The 21,099-nt window shown below is 36.8% G+C and overlaps 1 protein-coding gene across 1 annotated transcript in view; it reads left to right on the top strand.

Annotated features, from left to right (window-relative positions):
* The window catches only part of SMAP1 (small ArfGAP 1), a 92,463-nt gene that overhangs the window by 55,495 nt on the left and 15,869 nt on the right, over nucleotides 1–21,099 (top strand). Inside the window, exons 8-9 of the mRNA XM_014936850.1 lie at nucleotides 1,862–1,942; nucleotides 17,839–17,923. Coding sequence (XP_014792336.1) covers nucleotides 1,862–1,942; nucleotides 17,839–17,923 — 166 coding nt within the window. The remainder of the gene's footprint in view (nucleotides 1–1,861; nucleotides 1,943–17,838; nucleotides 17,924–21,099) is intronic.

Here is a 21,099-nt window from a genome sequence, read left to right as displayed (position 1 = left end):
GGTTGGTACTAGGATCAGTGCCATGGTAATGGAAGAAAGGCTAAGTTTGGTTTGAAAGGCATCGCTTTGCATTTGTAATCTTAGTTCAGTAAGTCTGCAAGTCTCAGATTATTATGGTGGCCTCAAAATAGAATGCTGCTCTGTACTTGTCACAGTCATACAAACTTCTTGTTGCACATCTGGCACTGCCACAGGTGAGATACAGTGTTGGCTGCACCTCTAGTTTGGGCTACTGTGCTCATTTTTGTGTTCCTAACGTTCACTAAAATTTAAGTTGGTCTCTGGTTCTTTTTGTCAAAACTGACATTCCAAATTGCCCTTATCTGATGTTTCATGATTGCGGTCGTGTCTTCGTGTTGCTTGAGTGACACCGCATGTGAGCAGGTGCTTGGTGTGACAGCCTCACAGTCCAGGGCCTGAGTGTCTGAGTCAATGCCCGATGAAATAATTCACAGGGATTAGTTGGGACTTAAGTTACCTCAAGTGATTAACCCAAATCCATCTGGTAAATATGGTGAAAGTTTTGGAAATTGATTATTTGAAGTTGTGAAGAATATGTTCCTTGGGTCCTACTGTGCCTGGTCTGCACCTTAATGTTAGAATTATTTTAACCTAATGTTGCGTTACACAGATTTAAAAATTATGTATATGGAAAGGGGGGGGGGGGAGTCCCTTTCGACAGAATCATGTAGCCTAGTAAGCTGTTCCATTTGTAATACTAGATCTGCATCGGCAGTTACCGAACCTCTCAGTCTGACCTCTGACCTCTCAACCTTCCTCCTAATTTTGGGAAACTTGCTAAAAAATAGTGTTTTCTGGAACAAAGCTGTTTTGAAGCTTTGAACAGAGGGATCCAAGCCTAATGACTGAAAGAACATTTTGGAACTACTATTTCATCTCCTTTATTACAGATGGTAAACTCTTGACCATTTTTAATGGTCAAGTATACTTCCTAGTACCATACTGTACTTGTACAAGGTAAAGGCAGAGAGCTTACTGGGTCTAAAAATTACCATTAACACTGTGTCAAAGCAATTGCTGGACTAAAAAAATCCATATCTTCTGCATGTTATGGTGCCTTAAGGAATATTTTATGCTTTTCCTTACTCAGATTGCAACATTGTCCCATTGATTCATTCAAAACTTAAATGAAAAATCTTCTGTAATGTCATTATGAGGCATTCAAAGTAAAGGGGTCTCATGTTTTCTCTTCCTGGAACAACTTAATGTTTTATGACTCCACACTTCTGGTATATGGCCCAAATCAACTTCTTATTTTTTTAAGACTACTAGACTATTATTTTAGAATTAGTAACTCTGCAGAAAGCTGCATGCAAATTACCTTACTGTAGTTTTTGTGGTGAAAGACACTGGCATCTGTCCTGATGACAGAGGTTATCATTGGTGATGGACTATTTGGGTTTTTATTTTCAGATAATTTTTTTTTTATTTTCAGACTACCCCTTAGTGTAGGGGTAGGAACACTGATTCTTTTTTCCTTCTTTTTATAAGAAGAAATGCAAATGAGCAGGTGAAATAGTTAATTTTTGAATTCACAAAGTTACAATACTTTAAGTAGTACTATATTTGAGAATGTATTGAATTCTCAGTTACAGTGCTTTTACTTGTGTCTAGTAGTAGTATATACTACTAGTGTAGTACTAGTATTTATACTGTATATAAAGTAGTTACTATTTGAGCAAAATGAGTCACTTCTGGAAGCAGAGCAGATAGAGGCATAAACTCTGAATTGAAAGGGAGTAACTAGATCTCTGTTTATATTCTATATTGACTATAGACATTCAATATGTTTTCAAATGCATTGTTATTGAGTACTAGCAAAATGTCTTTTTTTTTTCAGAAGGAAAAAGAAAAAAAGAAAGAAGAGAAAAAGAGAGAGAGAGAATCAGAAAAGCCATCAAAACAATTAGCAGCTGAAAAGGTAAGAATAGTTTATTTTTTCCATTTATTTAAAATTACTCATAGTATTAGACATGTACAATGATTTGGAAAAAAAAGATGTGTGTTTGTGTGTGTACATATATATATATGTATGTATGGACACATGTGTGTATATATATATATGTATGTATGTATGGACACGTGTGTGTGTGTGAATGGTAATCCAGAGACTCCACATGAATGATTTACTTGTGCTGTTGCTTGCATCCAAAGGTTGGTTGACAATATGATGAGGGAAGCGAGTTAAGTTTTGTTAAGACTTAATCTCAGCTAATTAAGGTTTTTAAGATATACCATTGCTATTCTTGGCACAGAAAATTTTCAATGTTATTGAGCACTGTATGAAAGACATAATACTGTCTTTCATAAACTAATGCATTTTTAAAATGAGTGTATAATTTATAGAATTCAACTAATAACTCTAGGTAACGTGAAAATATTCAACTAGATCATTTCATGAAACATAACAGTTAAGGTGCTTCTATATGCAGCTAAATTGAGGCAGAATGAGCAGCCTTAGGAACATAGGTACAATTAAAATTTCATGTACACTTCTGTATAGAGTTAATATTAAACAAAAATGGAATGCGTAATTTAAGTATTAAATAGAATAATTTCTCCTAAGGCAGACATCCTCTCTCAGATCATGTGAATCTATTAGTATGTTCTGAATTTTAGTATTCTGCAGAACACATTGGAATCTCCATCTGTCAGTTTATTCCCCAACTGTGCTGTATTACAGTTATGAGAAATGTTGTATATTTGTACATTTTGATTGCAGTGAATACATGATGATGTATTTCTAGTTCGGCTTTCAAATAGAAGTTTTTTATTTTGCATATAAAAACAAGATACAAAAATATGTGCATTCTTGGAGGGGAAAAAAGCCCTCCCCAATACAAATATCTTTTTTTCTGAAATGAGGAAGTAGTTTTGGAATAAGTTAGTGTAGAAGCAAACTTTGTTATGACAATCTGCAAAGCTTCATTGAGCTACGGGAACAGGATATCCATATTCATATGGTAGGAGGTTAAAGCATATTTATGGACCATCCCTGAATGTGTGTAAGAGTCGTTTAGATGTGGTGTTGGGGGATATGGTGTAGGGGTGAACTTCATAGAGTAGGGTTTGATGGTTGGACTCGATGATCCCAAGGGTCTTTTCCAACCTGAATGATTCTATAATTCTATGACAACAAAAATGTTAAAATTGTTGAATTTTTACAAGAGCATCCAAATAAATGAAATGTTTTGTTCCAGTCCTTAGAATGATATAGTCATAAAGGTTAAAAACATTGCTGTAGTTTGGATATCTCTTTTCTTGGACATTCAAGCTGGAGACAGTGATTTCAGATGTAGAGTAGAATTTCTTCAAGATCAGAGAGATCTGCTGCAGAACAGTGAGTAGCAAGGATATTTGTTTGACTGTATTGTTCTGGGCTGTTTACTTTCTGTGACAAAATTACTGGGTAATTTGTAATATAACAAGATCTTAACTATTTCACCTACAGATTCAGTCTAGTACAGTGATTAGTGTTTTATTGGAAGAAGCCAATGATGTGATGTTCCACATCAGATCTGCAGAATTCTTAATAAAATAAAGTGACATTGCCAAGCTACTGGCAGCTGTAATGTTTGGTTTTATTCAGCCTAATTGAAGAAGGTTGAGAAACTTGCATAACTTTCCCGGGGTCCTTCTTCTCCCTCTCCCCATGCCATTTCCACAATTACAGAGCGCAAGTTTCCTCAGTGCTCATGCTTAAAATAACCTTATCCTTACGGTTACTTTGGAGAAAAAGAAAAAAAAAAAAAAGTAAGGAAACTGCTGAAACAATTATTATACAGCTCTTCACGACGTGGAACCTGGGGCCAGGTTACATGGAGCTGAGAAGTCCAGTCAAAGCCCAGCTTGTTTGCAAGCAACAAATGCCAATTTTGGCAATATGAAAATGTGTTGCATTGCAAGAATAAATAATCAAATTCAGCTAATTGCATGCTTCTTATGGCCAATAGCAAGAATAATCATAGAATCATAGAATCATTGAGGTTGGAAGAGACCCTTGGGATCATCGAGTCCAACCATCTCCCCTACTCTACAAAGTCCTCCCCTACACCATATCCCTCAGTACCGCATCTAAACGGCAATACAAGGCAGATTGTCATGCAATAAAAGCAATTTTTAGGTGTTGTGTACACGCAATTAAAATTATAGATTTTAAATTGTCTTTAAAAATTAATCTGATACTTTAAGAGTCCATTTCAGTAGTGAAAGGGAGGGAAGAAAGTTGGTAGTTTGACCACCAGCCTTATGTGTTCCATTGATGGAAACAGATGAGAATTTTTAATTTGTAGGTGAGAAAAAAAAGCTAGGCTTTTAATAGCCATTTTTTAAACTTCATCATTCTGCCCACCTTTTCATCAGCTGCTGAGGAGCTTTCCTTTATTATTAATCACCCTTTTGCAGGGCTGGAGTTGGTGAAATTTTCCAAATTAGCTTTTTTTTGTTGTTGTTTCTTTTTTTTTTTTTTTTTTTTCCTTTTCTGCCTGAGCTGACTGAACAAGTTCTCCATTTGGGAACAGAACAAAACACTGAACTCCTTTTTTATTTCTAGTATGCCTACTGAGTAGGGTTTTTCTTCATCCTTGAATAATTGAATGTGCTCAATTTGCATTCATTTGGTGACTTTAAAAAGCATATGTAGTCTACGTATTCTACTGGTGTGTGAGGGAGCTATGAAAGCCTCATAGTAGTTCTCTCAACTAAAATTTAAATATGTGGTCATTTTAGGTAGAGTTTCTGCTTATAGCACAGAGGAGCACTTCAGATAAGCTCCATCCTCTGTCTGCTCTGCATCCTACCCACCTTGTACCCTTTTCCCACTGGAAGAAGGCGTGGCAGGGAAGGAGATGGGGTGCAGTCTGGTCGTCTGGGCTGAAGGACCAGGACTGGGAGGGACATGGTTGGGACGTGGCCATCGCGTGCCCCAAGGAGAAACAAGAGCTGCAAAGAATGGGCTGAGGAAGAGTGTGCTTGCGAACAATCAAGTGGTATAAATACTTCATTTATTAAAGGCACTTGCGTTCCACTGTTTAGAACAGAGAACTTGGATTGAGGTGTGTAAATGGCTTCTCGAATTTCAGAGCAACTAGGATACGTTTTTTTCAAGACATGCCTTTTTATGTCTATCCGTGGTACAAATTCAGGCAAAAAAGGCATCACTAGGTATGATGTCTTGTGGCTTTGGAGTGCACCCAAAGTAAAGGGAGAAAATTCACATGCCTAAATGTTCAGATTTTTATTGGATTCAAGTTTTATATAGTTTAATTTTTGAATGATGAAAACCTGATGGCCATCAGTGTCAGCAATCCAGAATTAAGCCAGAAGGGATTTAGAAAACTGTCCCTGGAGTACTTGGCAAGTATTTCTGACATCTGAAATTAGAAAGTTCAGCTAAGTCCATGGCATTGAATGCTTTGGAAGTGTTTGGAATCAGCTTTCTGCGGTGTTTATTTTAGAGGTTTCACGTCAGTTGAAGACTTTCAGGAAAATTTTGTGATGGTTTCACTGTAAAATACTGCATATTGAGGGCCATAGTTACTGTGAAACCACATGTAATTTATGGAAAGTAAGCCCTTTAAAGGGCTTTTGTTTTGTTGATTGTGTTGTATTGGGACAGTAAAGTTAAATGGTTAGGATATAAAGAACAAACTTCTCTTTTTCCCCCCACAAACTACTTTTGCTTTTGCAAACTAGCAGTGATGTTCAAAGTTAAGACTTTTTTCATTCTGCTGAACATAGCAGGATGGTGAATGTTTCTGAAGGATGGCAGCAGTTAAACTTGATTACCTGAAGTCCTATTTGACACTGAGTTTCGTTTATTATATTGCATTTTGAGTTTGAATGGCTCTTGTTTGTATGCAGAGTTTTTAATTTAAGTGACAGAAATGGGTCAGTTAGAGGTTATCTTTCAATGGTAGTATATCAAACACTGCTTTTCTTCCCCAAGCTGCAGACTAAATTGCCAGGTTATACTCAGCAGTGACAGTAAGCTGGTGCCTCTCAGTCAGCTGGCACCAGCAGCACCAGATGGCCAGCATTACGGAGGTACTGACATAACTTTATTTGCATTTAAAAAGTGCTAGAGTACCCCTCAAATTAAAGTAAGGGCAGATCATATTAGTAGCTTTTCCCCTTCATATAGAAAAAAACAATATGTCAAATACCCATTTAACTGAATGGGAAGAATTTAATGTAGCTTAGTAGGGCACTCTGTGTGTGTGTGTGTTTGTTTTCCCCCAGAGAGAGCTAAAACTCCCACAGAAATCAACTTGTCTGGGCAAGCCAGACAAGAGGAACTAGGAGTCCCTATTTGTTCTTTGGGGATGTTTTTTGCTTACACAAAGTTTTCCAAATTATCATCCTAATAATTTTGTCCAGGGAGAAATAAGCTGGAGTGAGTAGTGCACTTGCGTTCTTCCCTTCATCGTGAGAGTGAGCGGAAGAATGAAAGGCTGCAAGATTTCTGGTGCCCACTTAAACACCAGTTTGGTGGAAGTGATGTACTTAGGTGTTTACTTTTAAGCTGCAGTCCTGAGTAACATGCTCTAGCTCTAGGCAATCCTGCTTCAGCAGGGGAGTTGGACCAGATGATCTCTATGGTCCCTTCCAATTCTAACAATTCAGTGAAATTCAGTGAAGTAAGTTGACTGTGCAAATGCTGACCTGAATGATAAATTAAATAAAGAATTACATTCTACATATTCTAAAGGCTTTCTTAATTTTGATACCATGTTGATAATATATTTGTTAAATCCCTTGGGAAGTTGTTCATAATGTTTCGATAAACTTCTAAACATTATTTGCCTGAGTGATTTCATTTGTTAATGTTTTCTCTTTATATAAATTTAATTTTTTACATAAATTTAAGTGCTAGTATATAAGCAATCAAGTGCATATCAGAGGAAGAGAAAAACAGAAATGTGTTTTGCCCTCTGGCTGAATATATGTTCTTATTTATACTCTAGTCCTTGTTTTCACAAATTCAAACTTAAGTAGATAGGAGTTCAGGCTCACATGTTAGGAGTGTGTGGTAAGGTTTAGGACAACCTGTTTCCCTGCTTCCTCCTCCCTCCCCACAGTGTGAAGGGTTTTAAGGCTTCTTTTTCTCTCAGTCTGCATTTTATGGACATGTCCCAGCCTGGTTTTACATTTCTAATCATACCTTCTCAGTCTTATGAGATCAGATTCTTTGGGTTCTTTGGTTGCTTCTTATGCTAATCTGGAGAAAGGCAAATGCAATTAGATTCTTCCCAAAACTGTAAGATCCATTCCCTTTGTAGGTAACAAAGGGCTCCTTATGTTTGAGGGTTGCCTTGAAAAATAATCTTAATTAGTGAAATTAATCTGTCATGGCTCTTATTACGTACTGGGAGTTGTAGACAAAGAAATTTAGAAATAGATACTGCAGGTAACAGCAATTGAAAGAAAACCCTTTTTTGTCAGATGGGAAGAAAGGTATTTGTCTTTTTAGTGTTGGAAAAGCAGACAACTTACAGGAAGGGTATCACTTGTTTTTTCCTCAGCCCAGTGTGTTTTCTGTATGAGGTTAATCCTCTCCACTCTGATCTGTAGCAGAACAGGTTTAATGGGTGGTGGGTTTTTGTTTTATTTGTGTTGGTTTGGGTTTTTTAATTATATGGAAGTGGAATCTTAAAACTACAACAACAAGCTTGGTTTAGGGCTGCTTTGGTTAAATTGGCCTTTCTTTGAGTTGCCAAACTATTTTTAACAAAAAGGTATTGTTAAGTATACTTAATTGATCCTCGGTTATATTTTTCCTCTGTGGAGGGTCAAAACCTAAAACTGCCCTGGGTTTTCAGTTGATAGGACTTATTAACAGATGGCGTTTTCAGGTTTCTCCTGCCTGCTTGTGATAAGCTTCACCTCTTTCCTGGTGACTTTGAGACAATTTGGAAGGCAACATCTACATATAATTATGTGTATATTCAACAAAAAAAAAAGTGGGCACATTTAATTAAGCATGAATTATATCAGCCTTATTTATGGGTGGATGCATCTACATCACCTAGTCTTATTCATTCTGAGACATTTGTAGCCACAGGAGCATGCATGATTGAAGTGCAAATATACAATCTCAACTAAAAAGCTTTATAAAAATTAAAGTACTAGTTAGGAGATTGTATACAATCAATGAAATGTGCAAGAACAAAAAGCATGACATTTTTACAGAAGTGGTACTAATAAATAGAACTGAATGTGAAGAAGGGTAAGGATTGCATGAGATGAAGTTGATAACAGGAAAAAAGACATTTAATTTAAATAATGTCACTCATAATAATAATAATATCTTGTTTTGAATAATAGGCTGTCTTTATTTTCCTAAGATAATGCAAATATTGGAGCATGAGCAAAGCAATCAAATGTCTTAGTGTGTTCTGTTTCATTTTACTGTGCTTAAGCGAGAACGTACTGAAGCTCCAGAGGGAAGAGGTCTCACTCCAGTATGTGACCATCAAGATAAGGAAATTGGGTAGTGGGAGGCACTGTCAGATGTGCAGGTCTTACTTAAGAGTCAAGACAGTAACTCTGTTTTCCAGAAAAAAACAATTTTAGATGCCACTGACAATATTTAAAGCTCCAACATTAGCTTAAGCTTTAAATTGTTTTAAAAAAAATAAAATAATAAAAGGTCATAAGAGGTTTCAACAAGCTCCAAACACTGTCACGCAACTTTCAGCGTCTTCCAATTTAAATTCATAGTTGACATAGGTATTGATTGTGATTGCATACTAGGCAACAGGATTTATTATGGGATGCATAGAGAAAAAAGAATTTTGGGATAGGGCAGATAATATGGTATGAAGCTTATTCTGGGATGTTTAGGTGACAGACCAAAAGCAGGGAAATGGAGAAACCAAGGTGGGTTGGGGTGGAACAGGCCCAAGGAAGCAGGGAGGCCAGTCACACACAGGCAGGGTGGTGGGCAGTGTGCTTGCCTGAGCCCTGCACTTGAGTACTGCGGGCTCTCCTATATTGTTGCCAAATTTTATTTGCAACCATACTATGTGTGAGTATGTTGTCTCTTCTGCGTCTGTGTGTAAAAAATAACTTCAGGTTGGACTGCCAGACAGGAAGAGGTTGGTGTCGACCACTAGAAAGAGGTGGCAGGTTGGAGGAACATAAGGGTCAGCAGCTGGAGACACTGCCATCTAGAAGCCAACTGTGTCCAAGCAGCATGTCTAAGGCCGGCTGCTGGAGACACCTGTATTGTGCTCACACACGTGTGCAACTGTGAGCAAAATTCATGCTGGACTAGCTAGTGAGTAGGGTATCGGCATCTGGAAAGATCCAAGATCTGAGCTGGTGACTGGCTAAGGGTGTAGGGTCTTGATGTTGGGTGAACTTCTTTCATGTAAAAAGCATTTTTCAGCAAAAAAGCACTGTTATTATAGTCAAGGAAGAGAATGCAAACACATCCCTTCGTGAATAGGGATGGAAAACAATGCTTGTATTGGATTGTTTTTTCACTGTGAGCTCAGTCAGTTACTGTGCCTAAAATAGCTCATTCTTGTCTGGAGCCCTTTGAAGAAGGAATTACAAATATATACCCCTTAGTTCTGAATTGGGTACACTGATGTTATATTATGTATGACTCTAAAGGTTTTTTAGAAGGAAAATTATAAAAGAAAACCGTTTAATGAGGAACTGGAACTAATATAGCTGCATTATTGTAGCCTTGCCCAAGCTAATTAGCTCAATAGAAATGGAGTAGAAATATGTAAGCTGAGTTCATATAACCATAACATGCAGTTCTAAAACTGAAGATGTATTTAAAACAGCTTGTAAAAATACACACCAAATTTACTGCATTTCACAGCTTGCAGATTGTGAGATGCATTGGAATGATTCGACCCTAATTGAATTTATAGATGCTGTAATGGGACACTGGATCAGCTACAGCTTTAAGATCTGCCTAGATTTTCTATTTCATGATTTCTTCTAAAACATTTTAAAAAACGGGTTTTATTGGATTAAAAGTGCAATGCTTGAGTTTTATCCAAATCAAGTTCCATGAAAAGATAATACAAAATAGGAAAAGGGTTGATAAACAGCTTTCCCTCTGCCTTTTTTGTCCTTGCTTCTAGGCTTAAATGCAGTAATTTCAGAGATTTCGAGGTGCAGCAAACCCTGCTCAAATCCTTGGCTCCAGAATCCTTTGCACTCAGACTATGCCTGTCCTTCTCTGCAGTCTTGCCATCTCCAGCTCAGCTTTAGGTTCCTGCTTCTTGTTGTGACTGTTACCTAGAATTCATCTTGCAATTTTTTAACACTTTTCTTCACGTGCCAAAATTGGCTGAAAGAGCTTGCTCTCTTTTTCAGAGCCTATTCTGAACTTGTCAGATTTAAGAACATAATGTTTGAAAATGGATGCATACAACTGGTATTTCAAATATGTTTGATACTATGTAGATGTTAAAAAGATTTAATCTTTTATATTCTGCCATAGTCTCAGCAGTAAGTATAAAGACAACTTCATTTTGGGAAATTATGCTTCTACAGTTGCATACCTTGTGTTGAACAAGGTAAAAGGGCCTCTGAGAATGTCTGATGCATTAGAAAGGAGCTAAATTGATTCAGCTAAGTACGATACATGGAAGGTTTTAAGCCTTCTTGGAGTACATTGACTGAAGTAAATGAGATCGTAGCTAACATTTTAAATTCAGTTAAACTAAGATGGTAGTACTGGGTGATCAATAAGTAATAACAAAGGAGTAGTCTTAATCCACTTTCTGTAGATATTATTAGCATATTAGCCAAGACCTAGATAAAATCCTATTAATGGAATAGCATTATGGTGCAGCTGTCTCTTAGTTCTGCCGTGAAGTTTTTAATTCAAATGACTAAAGATGTAACACATTTTACATAATCTTGTGCGAGTGCCTTGCCCTAACTGCGAAAATCTAATGAAATCCTTATACCCAGGTTTTTAAAGTGGAGTTGTACATCACTTAAAAATGTTTTCCTTCAGGAATGTGTTTCAACTGAATGACCTTTTTGTGTACAGAATCCTAGTTTGCAAAAAAGAAAGAAAAAAGATAAAACAAGAGGCAATTTGGTTTTGTTGGTTTGGTTGGTACCATACCTTAAATTAGCTCACCTACATCCGCGTGAGTAGTTCAGTGTCTGAGAGTGATTCATTGGAGCAATCACAGTACACTCTTAAATATTTAAAATTTACATTTTCCCCTTAGTTTAGCTGTTTCTTTGAGGTAATTCTAGTTTTAGAAATAAGAGTGGCAGCTTTTTTTTTTTGGTTGACATGCAGGTTTTTTTCTTTTGATTAGAAATGTATCGGTTTGCAGAGTCACTATATTCTGTACAACTTCATAATGATTGTAGTAGATCTTGTGATTCAAGATAGCGTACTTGTTTTCTGGCTTTTTTGCTAGTTAGGCAAAATGCAAGTTCACCACTTGCTAAAAGTGTGCTAACTTTTGAAGAGTTATTCTGATTTATTAGGTTTCTTTGTAATAAATCAGAATAATAATAAACATTTAGTTACAAGTCTGAAAAAAAAAAAGGCTAGTATCATATAGGGGAGTAAACAGAACAACATGCTTTGTCTTTAAAGTGATTTAAATTCAGTGTTATGAAAGGATTAGCTTTAACTGACATGTCAGGTACAAAAGTTGTAAAAATGTTCTTTAAAAATTCAAAGATATCTAGGTGAGTAATGCTTTAAATAGATACAAACTAAACTAACACATATAGTAGAAGTATATGAGCTGTCAGGAAAAATTGTATCTACAAGCCTATTGCAAGCTTACAGTAAATTACTAACAATATTTTCTCATATAGGAATTCTCAAATGTTTATGGTGTCTTGCGAGTTTTATTGCAGATAGGTAATGAAGAGGGAAGGAATCCAATTACTTTATGCACAAGGCATACAATTCCTACCTAACCAGCAAAGGAAGATTTTTTTTCAGTAACCATAGAATCATCTTGAGCTCTAGTGAGTAAACTGCAAGCTGCTTTTACATAGCTTAGAAGTGATTTTTGCTAAATTATATGATGGAACTCCTGCTTTCATAAAGTTTCTTGTAGTTAAGGTAGGGTGTAGAAATTAGAAATGCATGGGTAGCCAGATGTGTACGAAACAGACTGAATTCTAGAGTCATAAGAATTTTGCATTGAAGTAGAAAATTGAGGAAAATGTGAAGTATTTTTTGTGCGTAATATTAAATTATGAAAAGAGGACCAGATAACTGGATTGGACAGCTGAGGGATCAGATTTTTGATGGTGACTGGTATCTTGCTTCCAAGTAGGACAGATATGTGGGTGTTGAAACCTGCTGCATTATTTACATTAATGCCTTGTAGTAGTGAATTGAGCAAAAGTTCAACTTGTTTTTAAGGTGTTTAGAGGGGTTTACATTTCTATTGGGTGTCATATGTCTTTCAGAACTATTAAACCTTCGAAGTTTTTAAATATGAAGATAATTGGTATAAGGTTACAGAAGCAGAAAATGGAAACTTGAATTACCTAACATTATTCTTGTTTTTTCCCCAAAGTCACTCATTTACAATGAAAAATAGCCACAGTATTTTCACTGCGTGCTAGCACTTTTGAGCCAGCTGCTCCCAAAGAAGGTTGTGTCACCATTGGCAATTCTAGAGCAAAATGTGCTCTGTCAGAGGAGAATAATCTGGTGAACAGGAATGTGCAGAAGAGTAGCCTGAAAATACAGAGTTCAGGCAGACCACGGTCTCTGGAGTCTATGGTTGTACTGAAGATTGTTCTGAAAGGATTACAGTGTCTTTAATCATTTCACAAGCTTGGATTGATTTCCTATTTTGTTACAGTAATAATTTTAAAAAGAGAATGGGGGTAACTGAAGAGCAATGTAGTTGCTGCTAGATCTGAATATTACTGGTGTTTTCTCCTTCAAAGTCTAAGACCTCACATACTTGTCTGTCCCACCAGCCATGCAAACTGGCATGGAAGCTTTCCGCTTCCCTCTTGTCTCCTACCCATCTTCTTCTGCACTTGGTGGCCCAACATGCTTACGGGAGCAGTGCTGAGAGTCAGGAGAGGACAAGCTGTTGTTTCACGTGAAAGAGCGTGGGTAACACCAGCACCAGACCTCAATGTATCATGTTCTATATGTGAATTTAATGTGTGTGTGACTGTCACTCAGGGGGGTAATGACCCTCCTTTTTGTGTTCCTCATGAGGTAACCATATCCCTTGGACAACATCGTATGTGCTGTTCTGTAATCTTTGTACAGAGGAAAGAGGAGAATTGACTTGGCAATGCTTTCATTATTTTTCTTTTCTCTGAGGCAAGAATGAAATACTCCTGTAATGTTTATCTCCAAAAATAACTGGCTGAACAAAATCTAATGAAGTGCCCGCCTGAGACACTGGAATTCCTACAGAATGCAACTTGGGCTTCAGGTGTTATTTAATGCAGAGCCTGGGAAGAGAGCAGCAGCCTTGATGCTGTGCGAGCGCTGCTCAGGCACCGCTGTGTCACCAGCAGCGGCTTAGCCACAAACTGAACACATAGCACCAAACTGGCTGTGGTGAAGAAAGGGGACTCCATCCCAGCCAGACCCACACAGGCCATTGGTTTGCAGAATATATGGTGTAAAGTAGATTTCAGTTCTCTTGTCAATGAAATGTCCTTATTGACTAGAAAATTTGGTTTAGAGTATCGTGTCAGGGAAACAAATATCTAATTGGCTGAGTATAATTCTTGTATATCTTAAATCAGTATCAGGATTAATACTGGTTCTTTATTATTATTGTTAATTATTTAGTCTTAGTCTATTAAATCTATTTGTATTTCAACCCTTGTGTTTCTTTGTGTTCCCCGATGCCCCTTTCCAGGTAGGGAGGGGTCATTGGGTGATAGATTGTCTAAATGACAATAGATTGTTATGGGTTTTCTCAAACCATAACAGGGCCTCAGTTTAATATACTGATATTTGCAAATAAACTGCTTTCAGTAATCTCAGAATAGTTTAAGGCAGAGGATGTTGCTTGGTTTCAATAGATAATCCAAAGTGAGAACAACCTTAAAGTACAGTGTAGTGGCCGTTGGTGACAACTGTGAAAAAAGAAAATGTAAGGCCTGTGTATGAAAGATGTTTTGATGCTCTGCTGTTTGTGAGGACAGTGGTTCAGAACAACGTACTATTACCATAAAGGTGATTTTTGAATGAGAAGCTGTTATTATATGACCTGAAGTAAATATATCTAGGAATTGCTATAATCATGTACTTTGCTTAATAAAACCACATATGTTGCTAAGCTGACCTTGAATGTTGTAAAAAAACAGTAGCTCCAGTAACCTTGAAGGCTCCACTTGAAAATAAATACACAAAATTATGTACCTGGTTCCTTCTACTTGGCTTTTTAATAGCAGATTTTTACTGCTATTTTTAAATTTATTTAATGCTGCTTAGTCTCCTGTTTTTATGCAGCCTTTTCCTAAAGGAGTCGACAAAGGCTGGTCTGTTTAATACTGGTGTCAATACTTAATGCTGTGAGAGTCAAGCAGACTAGGAATAGAAACTGAGATGAATCTTAGTGCAGCAGGATTCCCGAGTATTTGTCATGCTCTATTGCACCGCTACAAAATGCAGTAATTTTTAGATAAAGCAAAATACTAAATTAAACATTATGTTTAAGAATTGTCACTGGGTTGTTATGCAGTTTTGTGCCTGTTAAACACTTCTGTGTGCAGTATTATTTAGCTTTAGCATCTCAAAAGACCGCTCTCTACATAAAGCTTGGTCGTGTATGAGTCCTGTTGGAGCAAAACTGGTACAAAGACATTAAACGTCACATTTCTCTTTATGATTTGAAATAAGATTTTCAAATGGCTCCAGTGTGACTTCTGCTTTTGTTCTTTTCTGAAAGTTTCAACACCTTGTTTATGCCAGAATTACGTAGGCTGGAAGGGACCTCTGGAGGTCTTCTGCCCAGCCCCAGAAATATGGCATCATCCTCTACTACAGAAAGCTTTAGTAAGGCATTGCTTTTCCTTGTACCTGCATAAAAGCCCTCACACGTGGCATGCAACACCTTAACCAAAAATGAAGGCATACCGAATTTTAAAATTGTTTGAACTCTCGGATAGGAAATTCCAGTGAGTAGTGTTTGTTAGCTGAGAGAACAGGGGGAATAACATAACATAGCATAACAGGTAAAATTAAGGATAAGAAGAAGGTTTTTTTTGTTCCAGATAGCTGCTGAGTATTGCTTTGTGTGACCACAGTTGGACAGATGGATTGTTGGCAAATTGTTAGGTGACTAGCAAAAGCTTTTTTTCATCTTTCAGACTGAAGGTGTGTGTGTGTTTGTGAAAACTGTATAGCTGTAAAGGAGAGGAATAGTGCATTAAGGCGAAAATCTCCACCAAGGAAACAAATGCAGTATTAATGTCTAGAAATATTTCCTGTACTAACAAGCCTGAAAATAATTTTGCAGTTTTTCTTAAAGTAACTAAGTGTGAAGTAACCTTAAAGAGTATTAGTTTATGTACTGGCACGGAAGCAAAATGGGAACTGCTGATGTAGTAATGATGCTGGAAAAGGGTATCTTAAAAGATCTTATTTGTACAGAAATTCTCATTTTTATACCTTTTATCTTCATTGCCTTTCTTATTTAGAGAGTGATGAAACAGAAATATGCATTTAATAATTATTGAAGATGTTCATTTGACAAAGCAGATGACTCAAGTAGATTATTCCTACTATATTTTTAAATTTTTAGTTGAGGTAATGAGATTAATTTGCTGCAGTAATACGCACTAAATGAGAGTGCTATTTGAACTCTATGTGTTTAGTTCTTACTAATATACGCAAAAGTCTTGGTTTCTGTGAAAAGTTTGCATTCTAAACCAATCCTGTCAAGTGTTAATTTGTTTCAAACTTGTGCTTTTAGGTAGCTATCATAAATCTCATCTAGAGTAATGAAAATTTGCACATTTAATATAATTCTAACAGTTTTGCTTTTCAGTTTAAGTAGTTTGTTCTTCTATATTAAGAATTGTTAAGCTGTATAAGCAAAAAAAAGTGAGTTTGATAAAATCCAGCAACATGTCAGAAATGTTTCTTTTCTCAGCTTCTGTGACCCATGGTGTTCCTTACAGTGTTGGAGAAGAACCAAACATGCAAATTTTTATGATAAATTCTGTTCTGAAATATTCACTGTTAATTCTGATTGATGTTCATAATAATAATTTAAGGCATATTTACTGAGATATGGTCAGTTGTAGAAAACTTTCAAAAAATTTCTTGATATGCAAAAATTTACTTTAAAAAAACATACTATTTAGTCATACCAAATGTAAGTCGCAATATTGAGTCGCATTTGAAATCGGTGTGCTGTTCTTCAGATCCACATACTCAGAGATGAAAGTCATAACACAATATAGAATCAGGGAATCCATGGAATTTTTTTCTGGCAGGCGGTTTCCCAAACAATTTTGGTCTTGCACAAGGTATGTAAAGTCAACGTGGGGGCTTTTGGTGAGAGGAAGCAAATATTTCTCTGAGAGATTAGCCAGGATCGGTTCGAGTGTGAAGATGCAACTTCTCTGTAGCTGCAGAAACAGAATCCAGTTGGCTGCAGCTCTCCCCTGGAGGTTTTCGGTGGGGGCCAGCTCCCCACGAGGAGTGTCAGTAGCACCACAGGCTTCTGCTCTTTGCTCGGACCATTTTTCAATACTCTTGAGTCTCCTCACTGCTCGTTACAAACACCAAACTCATTACTCTTCGGCCCCAGTTTGCAGAGAGGAAAGCAAAGGATTACCAAAATAAAGATAACTTTTTACTCATCTGTTGAACTATAAGGTTCCCCTAATACTAACTACTAAGCTTTAATGACTTGAGGAACCCCAGGAGAGTCATTGGCTCTGCCAGAGCTGTTCTGGGGGCAGTAAGGGTGGGAGTGGGGCAGGTTGTGTTGGTGTGAGCCCAGTGCCCAGCTCCCCCAGCGTTACTCCGTCATCTGTGACGGCCAAACGCTGTACTTGCTGAGCCACTCATCCACTTCATGGTTTTGTGATACATATGGAGTAAATGCATATTAAATGCATGCAAGGGAATGCATTTGCCATGTCACTACTATAAACCAGTTTGTATTAATTTTTAAAATTGATGTTTTGGTAGATTCAGGTGGTCAGCTTGATCTTGGTATGAGAAAAACTATGAAAAGATTTATTAAGTCATTTTTATTATCAAATTTCATGTCTATACCATTTTATGTTTTGAAGTCTCAGGGCAAGAAAAGCCTAAGAATTCCCTTTTCCAAAGGAGAAGAATGCTGTTATTTGCCTTCAGGTTTGCAAAGGAAAAGACCATGAACATGGATTGTGTCCATTGGTGCTTAGCATCTATAAAGTCTGCATGTTCCCTAGGTGCTCTTTTGGGGAAGGCTGCTTCTAATTTTTAAATTTAAGCTTTTAAAAACTTAATTTTTTTTTCTCTTTATAGCTGCAGAACTGTATAGTTTGGATGCTGATATTAGTCAGTAAATCAAATTATAGACAGCTTTTTCCTAGTGGTTCAGTTTAAGAAATCAATTAACCTATCCTGGAAGTTGGATTTATTTAAAAATTTATTACATACAAGTGAAGGTGTAAGGATAATTTTTTACAGTCATGTGCCTTGTCCTTTATGACCATAATAGCAACTTATTTCATCACAACTTACTCATTACAATAAACAAATATACACTTCTGGCACTGAAGCAGCGTCTTTAATGAGATTTTTTTAAGCACTGTATCTTTTCCAGAAAAGTTACTTCTGTTTGTTGTTTTTGTTTTTTTTTTCTTTTACAGCCACAGAAGAAAGAGGATCAGCAATCGGAAGCTAAAGCAAGTCCAAAAAAGTCATCAGAACCCACTATTGACCTTTTAGGACTTGGTAAGTGATCCATAATTACCTGTTTTTCAGTCAAACACAGATATGTCATTTTATATTTTAATGGATGTACTTTTATTTTCTCTGTGCTTACTCATAGATGAATTGGAAACCTGTAAGATTTAGTCTCTGAAATTGAAACTATAAAGGAAAATGCCATAGGGATGTGGGTATATCAATACTTGCTAAGGAGAGTAATGAGCTCCTGTGGGAAGGCGATGTTATCAAAGCAATCTTCAAAGGGCTTGTGGATTGTGGTATTTCAATGTTTATGGTACAAATATACTTCTTAATGAGAATGCTGAGGTAATTTGAATTATATATCTGTAAAATAGCCTGTATCATAAAATCCCAAGATTAGTTAAAAGAACAGTAAACTGACTGCAGCTGACTAGGATCCTGTAAAACTTAATGCATTGGGCTTTTCAGTATTGTGTACTCACTGTGACCATCATTCACTTTTATCGAATTCTTTTGTTTTCTGACTGGCAGGTAACTGTGTATTTGACTTGTAAATAAACTGGTTTGGACCTGAATAATTTCATTTGCACTGTCTGGCTATATTGTTGTGGTTTTATGCTTTTTCTCCGATTGTTGAAGGCCACATTCATAAAACATGTTGTTCATTTCCATACTGTTACTATAAGTGTGCATTTCCATTGGATAGAATCTTAAAATGGAACTGAAAGAATGAAATATTACAATAACTATTTTTAATCCCTTTTATTGTAAACTGTTTAGGAAAATTTTCAGAAGGTTGTCAGTGGATATTAGAATATTCAATTTATGCCAATATAATGATTGTTCTCAAATTTCTACAGGAAGTTTTTATTATATTGAAGAGGGCTAATAAGTCTTTTAGATTTAATTATTCTAAAATCTTGAATATGTAAAAAAAGTCTTATTATTTTTTAATTTTTGGTTTTAAAGTATGAATAACATTGCAGCGAAACAATAAATGTCTTCCCTGTTTTAGAATTCACACTATCATTCAAAATGTATGTTTTTTTCCCTCTGAATGTAGAGTAGCTGTAGAATACTATTTTTATACCCATTATGTATGTGTTTTGGTCCATATGTCATCCCAAGTAATCTGCTACCATAGGCAAGCAAATCTTAATTTGTTGCAAATCTTAATAGTAGAAGTTAGATTATGAATGGAGAATGAACCTATTAAAAACAAAAGTAATTGAGACTTAATGGAAAGCTGATTCTCCTTTATTTTCCTTTACCAGACCAACAACCTAATTAAGAACTAAAATTTAGTCAGTATGTGCTTCTGAGATTGTCAGGCTTCTGTATCCTTTTAGTCATGGATTTAAAAGAGTCTTGGTAACACTGTTTTATGGTATGATAGCTCAGGTTGCATAGGCTAACTTGAGATGCAATTAGCAGTAGAAAGTATTATAATTGGTGTTCAACAGCTGGGCTTCTTCAGTGTAAGGAAGCATGGTAAGATATACAAAGGGCAAAGTTTATAATTTGTATGTTAACATAATTTTAGAGGAGGGAGTGTTTAAAAATTTTTAAAATAAAAAATAGAAAGGCAGTGTAATAGGCTAATATATCACTTGGAATCCACTGAGCTGCAAATAAGATTATGTATTAATGAGAGCAGACCTGCATATTTGATTTGGAGGGTGGTTTTTTAATTAATGCATGGAGTAGACTACTTTATAGTATTAAAAGATAATATTAAAAAAAAAATCACTTCAACCGTAGCTGATTCCAGGCCAGGTTGGGGGGGACCTTGAAAAGATCATCTGGCCCAACATATGGGAAAGGGAGCCTAGATGAGATTATCTAGCATCCTGTCTGATGGCTTCTTGAAAACCTCCAGTGATGGGGACTCTGCCTCATCCGTGGGAGGCTGTTCTAGTGATTGATCTCACCGTGAAATATTTCTTTCCTATGTTGGGATTAAACCTGTCCTGCTGCAACTTGTACTTGTTGCCTCTTGTCTTCTCTACGTGGCTCCTTGTGAAGAGAGCCCCTCCGTCCTCTTTGTAGCCATCCTATAAGTACTGGCGTGCTGTGATGAGGTCTCTCCTGAGCTTTCTTTTCCTCAGGGAGAGAAGACCTAACTCCTTCAGTCTTTTCTGGTAGGGCAGGTTCTCCAGCCCTTTGGCCATCTTTGTGGCCCTCCTTTGGACTCTCTCTGTCGGCGTTTTTCTTGAGTCCTGGGAGGCAGAGCTGGGCACAGACCTCAGGTGTGGGATGCCAAGCACGGGGTAGGGTGGGGTGGTCTCGGGTCTCTCTCTGGGAGTAATGTCCCTGTGGATGCAGCCCAGGATCCCATTTGCATTTGTTGCTGCAGCAGCACGCTGCTGATTAAAATGTTTGCTATGTCATATCAAACAATATTAAAATGGATTCTTCTTATTGAGTGGACGTGTTTCTAATGAGGACTCTTAGGACTTCATTTCTGCAAATGAAAAACAGTAGTAGCTTTTACGAGGGCAGATCAGAATTGCTTGTGATAGCAGATTAAGTAATTCTAATGGATCATAATTCATGCTAGAATAAGTTTTGGCTTTCAAAGCATCACAGCCACTTGCAAAGTATTTTCTTGAGTAAGGCCCAGTGCTGGCTTTGGGTGTGGAGTTAACTTATGCTCTGTTTGTCTCACTTGGGTTTTTAATAGTGACCTCATTAGAAGGTAAACATTCTGTGAGATAGGACTTACCTGTGGGAATTGTAGCTAAGACAAGATAATTTTCTAAAAGGAAATTGTTTTTTATTTTTCTTTAGAATTTGCAAATGTACTTTACATGTACTATCATGTTTGTGTTTCTTCTGAACGTTTTTAAATAGATTCATGTGGTTCCCTTGAGATCCTGTTCGGGGCATTTATTATTAAGATAGTGTTTGGATATTCACTTCTTGATGATCCAGTACATAAACATTTGTGACTTTTGGCCTTTTGATTCAGAGAAGATTTTTAGCTCAATACTCCACACGCAGAAAGGTGGAGAAATGGACATGTACAAGCTAAATATCGTGACATTCTCCACAAGCAATAGCCTTAGTGTTCTTGCTGTACAACCGCAAATTCTTTTCCCAAGCTATGAGAAATCCCAGCCGACTCCTGTAGGCTAAAACTGAAGCAGCTTTTAAATTATCTCTGTAATTAGTTGGATCTTGTCCACACTGAGAGTGTGCCCCACTGAATGTGGAGG

The sequence above is a fragment of the Calidris pugnax genome, unplaced genomic scaffold (genome assembly GCF_001431845.1).
Source record: "Calidris pugnax isolate Ruff unplaced genomic scaffold, ASM143184v1 scaffold12, whole genome shotgun sequence".
NCBI lineage: Eukaryota > Metazoa > Chordata > Aves > Charadriiformes > Scolopacidae > Calidris > Calidris pugnax.
Note: the sequence above shows the minus strand (reverse complement) of the source record. Positions and strands in the feature narration are given on the sequence as shown.